The sequence below is a fragment of the Lathyrus oleraceus genome, chromosome 2 (genome assembly GCF_024323335.1).
Source record: "Lathyrus oleraceus cultivar Zhongwan6 chromosome 2, CAAS_Psat_ZW6_1.0, whole genome shotgun sequence".
NCBI classification, from domain to species: domain Eukaryota; kingdom Viridiplantae; phylum Streptophyta; class Magnoliopsida; order Fabales; family Fabaceae; genus Lathyrus; species Lathyrus oleraceus.
This window is the reverse complement of record NC_066580.1, coordinates 474801539-474810386: the sequence shown is the minus strand read 5'-3', so window position 1 is coordinate 474810386 and position 8848 is coordinate 474801539. Positions and strand designations below refer to the sequence as shown.

Below are 8848 nucleotides of genomic sequence, written 5' to 3'. Positions count from 1 at the left end.
TAGAGGAGTTGACCAAGCAACTATTATAGATGAAGAAGCGGAAGGAGACCTCAGAGTCCCAGTTGTCAAAAATGACCAAGCAAAGGGAAACTGCTGAGTCCAAAATGCTCGAAGCTGGAAGCAACCAATGTCAGTTTGGTTTAAGAAGCGGAACAAGCCCGGGCTCTTAATGAGACTTTGAAGAAGTATTTGCAAGATGCTCAGTTAGACTTACTCTCAGTTAGTGATGAAGCTTTTGAAATAGAAAAATTCCAAGCTTTATGCATCATGCCCGGCCTGGACGTGTCAAAGATGAGCTTTTTTAAGACTGTGATAGACGGCCAACTGGTGGACATGGAGCAAGCATCTCCCGAAGCAAAGGTTTTGAAATATTTGGTGGTGAACAACTTGACACCTGGGGCTCAGGAAGACAGGCATCATGAAGTTTAATGTTTGTTTACGTTTGTTGTTGGCCATGAATATTGATGTGACTTTTTGTAACTTTTGAACAATGTTTTTCCTTTTTTGAACAATATTTGAGCCCTTCAAGGGGGTTCCTTTTGAATATGATATCATTATTATATCATCCATGTCCATTAGTATGTTTCAGACGTTGGTTTTTTTAATGCATATCAGTTTACTCAATTTGATCATTTGTCTTTAATAATTTAGACTTTTTGATGAAATTATTTAATCAATCTAGTCTCTTAATAGAGACTCCTCGAATCTTCAATTTGATTTTTGTGTTTGATAGCCCGACATGGAAATTTTATGACCGGTTTCACTAAACCAAATGTTCGATTGCTACAATCTGGCCAGAAATCCTTATTTGGGCGATTAGTTAGGTCATAACCTGTCTAAAGGTTTTACGACCTGGCCAAAAGTTTATCATTTCCTTGGCCGATTTCATAGGTTATAAGTCTTGTTAACCTAACATGGCTAGAGGTTTCTCATTTACTTATCCAATTTCTTAAGGTCATAGGTTTTATTTAACTTAACCCGACCAAAGGTTTCTCATTTGCATGGCCGATTTCATTAGGTCATAGGTTTTAGTTAACTTAACTCGGCCAGAGGTTTAACATTTACGTAGTTGATTTCTTAAGGTTAGAGATTTCATTTAACTTAATTCGACCAGAGGTTTAACATTTATGTAGCAGATTTCTTAAGGTCAGGGTTTTTATTTAACTTAACACGACCAGAGGTTTAACATTTATGTAGCCAATTCTTAAGGTCAGAGGTTTTATTTAACTTAACCCAACCAAAGGTTTCTCATTTACTTGGCCGATTTCTTAAGGTCAGAGGTTTTATTTAACTTAACTCGGCCAGAGGTTTCTCATTTACATGGTCGATTTCTTAAGGTCATAGGTTTTATTTAACTTAACCTGACCAGAGGTTTAACATTTACGTAGCCAATTTCTTAAGGTCAGAAATGCCTACTACCTTCATTGTTATCGGTCTGAGCTTAGCTTTTCTATAAACGTGACACACAATCATATGATTAAGGGTGACTAATTAAAAACCCTTTCCCTTTCAAGGGAAAAGAGTGTTACCCGTAATTTTTATTCAAATAATATCATTACATGATTTTTAACTATAATAAAACCTAAGGTTGGAAACATTCTAAACCCTTGGCATTTCTAATCCTTCTAAATTCTAAAGCTTGTAAGCTCAATTGTTCAATGTGTGCTTGATTTGGTAAGGCCATTCCCTATTTTGGGAGTGCTTTCCCTTCTTCTATGTGTCTATAATCCTTTTCACTACTAAGTCTCCCTCTAGAAAACTTCTTGGTCAAACTCTGGTGTTGAACCTTCTAGTCATCCTTTGCTTTGCTGCTCATTATCTTACATGAGCTATCTTCTGATTTCTTCTATGAAGTTACCCGAGTTGTTCAGTCTTTCTTTAGTGATATCATCATCAAAGTTTAATCACCTCAGGGTCAGAGAATTAACCTCTACATGTATCATTGCATCGGTCCCATTAACCATTCAAAAAGGTGTCTCCTTAGTAATTAAGTGAGGAGTAGTTTGTTAGGACCATAGGATTTCATGCAAGTACTCGACCCAAAGCCCCTTGGCTTCATCCATCTTCTTCTTCATTCCCGATAAGATGATTGTTTGACGATAGGAAACGATCTAGAGAGGATGAATAAATCCCAAGTTAAAAATAATATTAGTATCCTTTGTTATCTTCAAAGCAGTTTCCATAGGTCTCCATTATTTAGGGAGACTTCTGATTATCTTCTTGACATGGTCAGCCGTAGAGTATCCTTTGTCCAGAACTTTCAGTCCTGCAATAAGCATCTGAAATCTTGAGAATATATCTCAACGGTTTCATCATCTTCCATTCTGAATGCCTCGTACTTCTGGATTAAGGCCAAATCCTTTGTCTCCTTTACTTGAGCATTCCTCTCATGAGTCATCCTCAGAGAGTCGAATATGGATTTGGAAAAATCTCTGTTTGTTATCTTCTCATACTCAGTATAAGAGATAGCATTTAGCAATATAGTTCTAGCCTTATGATAATTTTTGAAATCCTGCTTCTGTTGATCTGTCATAACACTTCTTGCTATATTATTTTCTTCAGCATTAACTGGGTGAACGTAGACATCGACTACAAGATCCCAGAGATCAAAATTGTAATCAAGAAAGAAACTTTCGAATCTATCTTTCCAGTAATCAAATTTCTCACCATCAAATATTGGTGGTTTAGCAATGTAGTGATCTCTTTCATTGTTGTTAACAACGTTAGCAGCGTTAGTAGCGACCATTGTTTCTCACACAAACTGGATCGATACTGAACACATTGGAGTGTTGATAAAACTTTTATCACAATCAGAAATGGAGCTCTAATACCAATTGAAGGTGTGAAAAATACAAGAAATTGGGGGTTTGAATTGGGTTTTAAAAACAAAATATTTTTCTCAACTCAAGAACACCACTCAAATGTTAATGAGAAAGAGATAAAAACACAAGTATTTTTATCCTAGTTCGCTTGAAACTCAAAGCTTCTTTTGTCCATCCGCCAAGGTGATTTTTCCTTATACACAATAGCTTAATCCACTATAATCAACTGATTACAATAATCACAAAGAATAACCTTCTTTGTCTTCTCAAGGATCCGACTATACCCTAGTCTCCTTAAGGAATCACAAAGAACAACTTTCTTTGTCTTCTCAAGGATCTGACTATACCCTAGTCTCCTTAAGAAAAATCAAACAAATTGTTTGAATAATATTTTGTGTGTTACAAGTTACTTCTACACAAACATATTTTACACAAATAAATTATGAACACTTAAAGAAAAACTGTGTATAAAATTGATAGCTTTTCACAAAGAAATATACTTGCCAAATTGTTGTATGGTTCAACTTTTTTTCAAGTGTCCAAGTTCCACTTATATAGCATAAGAAAAGAGACCATTGAAGGGAAAAATGAGGATACCAAATAGAGTGGTCATTCACTATTAGATAGGTGAAAGGAGTGATAATATGTATTATCCTTCGCCCACAAATTCAGTGACAGATGTGATGTATAGTACTGTCCCTATCCACGAAATCAGGTAGTGGAAAGAATATTTGATTTCTACTATATACTATATGATCACGTATCCATTTGATCTTATCTTCAAGATCATTGACTTATGATGAAAGTTGATGAAGCCTGAAACAAAGAAACATACATCTGGATTCAAAAACTTCATAATCTTCGATCAGAACCTTGATAGCGTCAGCAGTCTGGCTTGAGATCTTCAGTATCTTCAGAATCTATAGTCAGAACCTTGATAACCTCAACATCTAGCTTGAGATCTTCATAGTCTTCAGCTAAGCAACAAAACTTCATAAGCTTGCCATTCTTCAGAAGCTTGACGATCAGAGTCACGTCCAAAAGCAGAAGTGGAGAGAACGTTGCAACAACAATCTAGCGTCTCTTCAGAAACTTTTCAGGAGGGAATCAACATAGAAGCAGAAAGAATATTGCAGCAGCAACTTAATATCTTTCGGAACTTCTCATGATTAGTGCAGAAACGGAATTAGGAACACAATGTTCAGAAACTGATGACGTTACACGTCATATACTCAGAATCAGAATTGACTGTTAAAGCTACACAATAACAAACCATTAGGGTACCAAAAGTTTTCTCACACAAATACAACATTGTTATCATCAAAACTCAAGGTATAAATACATAGTCAAATCTATACAACAACAACAATATTAAACATTTTACTTGATACTACAATTAACATTAATAAGTTACTTTCATGTTTTCCTAACTAACATTAAACATTTTTAACAAGAATTAATAGAGAAAATATTATGTTAAGAAATTAACCATGAAATATTTTCCTGCTCTTGATTTCATTATCATTGTTTTCAATATGTTAAGTTGAAACTTCCGCACTTTGCATCCAAGATGGATCGTTGTGGCATTCACGTTTTTATTGGCTAGTGGGAGTTTCACGCGGATCATTAATGTTTCATGTGGATGGATGATTTGACAATGTTGTGACCGTTGTTACTTTATAAATTGACGACAAAGATTCGCTATTTAATTGTTTCATCAAATTGGTCATAAAAAAAATATATATGATACTTTATTCTCAGTTTTCTGCAAAATCGAGGTAATAGGTTATAAAAAAATTAAAAAAATTAAAAGGTGATAAAACTTAGTTGTTGAGATTCGAAGATGTGTCCTCTAAATACTTTACCTATCGGTTTTCAGCAAAACCGAGGTAATATGTCATAAAATAAATTTAAAAAAAAATCAAAAGGTTATAAAATTTAGTTGTTAGGATTCAAAGGCGTGTCATCTAAATACTTTATCCCTCAATTTTCAGCAAAGCCGAGGTAATATGTCATAAAAAATAATTAAAAAGAAAAATAAGATAGGTTAAAATGTAATTGTCGAGATTTGAATGTGTGTCCTCTAAATAGTTTATCCATTGATTTCTAGCTAAATCGAGGAAATATATGATATTTTAAATATAAAAAATTAAATTGTGATGCCTATATGGGTTTCACATGGGGTTTTTTCGATGAGGTGGAAGTTTTGTTATAAAAATATATTATTTGTAGTAGTATTTTTTTTTGCCCTTGAGTTCTTGGTCATGCCATTCAACTTGACAAACGCACCTTCCACATTCCAGGCAGCCATTCCTACAAAAATTCACCTTAGTTTTTTTTACGACATCCTGATTTATAGTTGTACTTGGGCTGATCATATATGGCATGTTGAACATGTGCTATCATTACTATTCCACAACCAGTACTTTGCCAAATTCAGCAAGTGTAAATTTGGAGTACAACAAGTGGATTACCTAGGGCAGGGTTGCAAGCTATTAAAAATTGGCCAACACCAATTTCACTCACCACTGTACGCGCCTTTTTGGGTCTCACGGGATTCTATCGTCGTTTTGTACGACAATATGCTAGCCTAGCGTCTCCACTGAGTGACTACTCAAGGAATCTAAATTCTTATGGACAGAAACAACAAGTGCAACTTTTCATTCCCTTAAGGCAACAATGGTAGCCTTACCCATATTATAGCTATCATACTTCAACCATATGTTTGAAGTCACCACTGATGCTTCAGGGACAACTATTGGGGCAGTATCATCACAAAATCACATACAGCAAAAAGCTTAATCCCAGCCTTATGGTAACTATTATCCACCTCATGGATCATCCACATGTCTTCCAAAAGCTTAAGTTTTTTTTTAAAGCTATAGCTACATATTCATATTGCTAAGAAAATTAAATTAATAAATAATTCATTCAATTTGATTTTATGGTACAGGATGGAGAGGATTAATCCGGACTGTCCAGTTACCTAACTGCCAGTCGCAAGGCCTATGGACAATTGTCTTGCAAGAATTATTAAAGTAACATAAGCCATGTAGAGACACAGACGCATACATGTTGACCGATCTGAACTTTGTTATCAAAAATCATTGTGAAAACATTGAAGTGAAAATAATAACTGGATGAGAAAAAACAAATTTGCTTCTTAATTAGTACATGACAAGCTAGATAGACTGACACACTGAAGTGTCGCATGGAAACAACAATAACTTGAAGCAATTCTATTGCATTTGAAAAAAAATAGACAACAAGATGATAGATAGTAGTACAATATTAAAAACAGTCAGTTCAATATATTGAAAAATGAACATCAATGTGCAGCATCTTCTTCCTCACAAAACTTTGTGTACTCTTTTGCACCCAACAAGGATTCTAATTCATCTGGACTAGTTGGCTTTATTTTTATCATCCATCCATCTTCATAGGGGCTTGAATTGATCTTCAAGCAACAAAAGTAGAAAAATTAAGTTACTTTCTCAAACGGTAAATACTAGTACTAATTACTTGTTATGTTCATCATCAGAGTTTGAACTCAGATCCAGTTGAGTTATCCAACCGGCTTATTTTTCATATGAAATAAGTAGTTAATTAGTCCTAAAGGTGAGAGTGAAGGAATGAACTTACGAGGCCAGGCTTTCCGGTGAGCCCAGTATTAACCTCGATAACCTCACCGGAAATAGGAGAGTTTACATCACTTGTTGCCTTCACACTTTCAACAGCTCCGAAACCTTTACCCTTTGTAACTGAGACACCAGGTTCTGGAAGCTCCACAAACACAACCTCTCCAAGATGGTCCTGTAACAAACAAACAATAAAGCACAGACAGAACAACATACATATAGAGGTGGAGGAAACAAACCTGGGCATGGTCAGTGATACCAATAGTGGCTACTGATCCTTCATGCTTGACCCATTCATGTGAAGGTGCGTACTTGAGTCCATCCAAAACTGCAAATTCAATGAATGTATGTATATATGTTTGATGATTCAAAATAAAAGGTAAAATGTGAAGAGAAATAATACCATTAGAGAAACATCTGGAGATGGAAAAGGTAGGGGAGAGATGTAATCTAGAGGAAGAGGAGAGTTTGAGTGCATTGGCAGTTGAAGAAGCCCACATCCTAAGTGCCATTGTTATTGTTAAGGGTTGTGTTTGTGAGGAGTGTGTAGAAGAATGAAATGAAATGATGAGATATTGTTCATGTATGTGAGTGTGTGTTTTCCTTTTCCCCAAATATATTATCTTTGATGAATGGTGGATAGCAAATGCCTCATCCTTTCTATGTACTATACTTTCATCCTCTTTTACTTTATAACAATCTTGTTATTAGTATTATTAGTGTAGAATCAATTCATTAAATGTTTCTCTACTGATCTTTATATTCAAGCTAAACTTATGGATACAAATAAACAAACAAAAAAAGGACTGCTAAAACACTATTTCTAACACTTAATCTAACATTCACTTGGGTTTTCTATGAGTTTTATTTGTTGAAAATTTTAATATAATATTTATACTTCATATTTATCATGTGATTAGTGTAGATTTGCTCTATAATGAATATTTTCTTAAAATTATTGTGTTATTTTGTGCTTAATGTGTTTTTCTATTAAATTGGGAGAATCGATCTAGAAAATAAAGAGAATTAATTTTAAATTTGCATATTGAAATTATAAACAATACTTAGATGTTTATGATTGTTAATAATTAGATATTTTATGTGTGATAAAATCTTTGACTTTTTTTTAAAAGTTAATGGAGGATCATATTCTGACGTAACGAGTTATGTGATGATTAAAAAATCATGAGTTCAATTTATGGTGAATATTATTTATTGGTAACATAAAAAATATTGTGTAAAAAGAATTAAAAATATCAAGGATGTGTTTCAATTATATTGTTGTTTGTGCAAAAATTTATTAAATTTAAAATTATCTCTCTCATTTTTATGAGAATATTATTTCTTACTTATTTTTTATATTAAAAATGATTTTTACTTATTTTTGATATTGAAAATATTGTTTGTTATTATAAGTGACAATGAAAAAAACTTATAGAAAATATTAATGGTTTTAGTTCACTCTTATTTGGATATATCATTACAAAAATATAAAATTTGAATTTAACACATAGAATTTGTAATATATATATATATATATATATATTATATATATATATATATATATATATAATATATATATATATATATATATATATATATATATATAAAAGTTTAATTGAAATACACTGATAGTATAAAGAGATTTTACACCATCAGTTAATTATAGACGTCGGATATTAAAAGAAGTTTGACTTTTATTTCAAAAATATAAAAGTGGTACAAATGAATGATGGTGATGAATCAACAGTGTAAAACTTTTTACACTGACAGTTGACAGTGTATAGTAATCTCTCTCTCTCTCTCTCTCTCTCTCTCTCTCTCTCTCTCTCTCTCTCTCTCTCATCTCGCTCTCTTCTCTCTCTCTCATCCTCTCTCTCTCTCTCTCTCTCTCTCTCTCGCGTCTCTCTCTCTCGCTCTCTCTCTCTCTCTCTCTCTCTCTCTCTCTCTCTCTCTCGCTCTCTCTCTCTCTCTCTCTCTCTCTCTCTCTCTCTCTCTCTCTATATCTCTCTATATATATATATATATATATATATATATATATATATATATATATTGTGTATATAATTAGCATTGGAAATGCTTTTTTTAGAATATAGATAAATTAAATTGTGTTATATTTAATTTTATATTGAATTTATAACTGTTTGGACCCACTTTATAAAGTAAAAGTTATTTTTAACATATATTTATGATTATAACAACATATTCTTAAAGCATTGAATATATTTTATATGAATTTAAGTGAAAATGTAATGTCAAAGTAAAATTATTATTAAATATTTGAAAGACATAAAATTTATATATATGACATAGTATCGTTAAATGACAAAAGTGTCATGATGATTGTTTGTAATAAATATTAAGAATAAAAAATATTATGTATAT

General features: G+C 32.7%; 1 protein-coding gene across 1 annotated transcript; it reads right to left on the bottom strand.

Moving 5' to 3' along the window:
• Positions 1-5897: 5897 nt before the first annotated feature.
• On the bottom strand, positions 5898-7275 carry LOC127120536 (glycine cleavage system H protein, mitochondrial). Its single transcript, NM_001427526.1, has 4 exons — positions 6864-7275; positions 6700-6788; positions 6465-6635; positions 5898-6279 (listed from the first exon to the last, which is right to left on the bottom strand). The coding sequence occupies exons 1-4, from the start codon at positions 6970-6972 to the stop codon at positions 6151-6153; spliced, it is 498 nt and encodes a 165-aa protein (NP_001414455.1). The 5' UTR covers positions 6973-7275; the 3' UTR covers positions 5898-6150.
• Positions 7276-8848: the final 1573 nt, after the last annotated feature.

Bases quoted from the DNA above. Each gene is read 5' to 3' on its own strand.
- LOC127120536 (NM_001427526.1), bottom strand. From the start codon at position 6,972: ATGGCACTTAGGATGTGGGCTTCTTCAACTGCCAATGCACTCAAACTC. The intron at 6,789-6,863 runs GTATTATTTCTC...TTGAATTTGCAG, and splicing joins CTCCAGATGTTTCTCTAATG to TTTTGGATGGACTCAAGTAC. The intron at 6,280-6,464 runs GTAAGTTCATTC...TGTTGCTTGAAG, and splicing joins TCACCGGAAAGCCTGGCCTC to ATCAATTCAAGCCCCTATGA.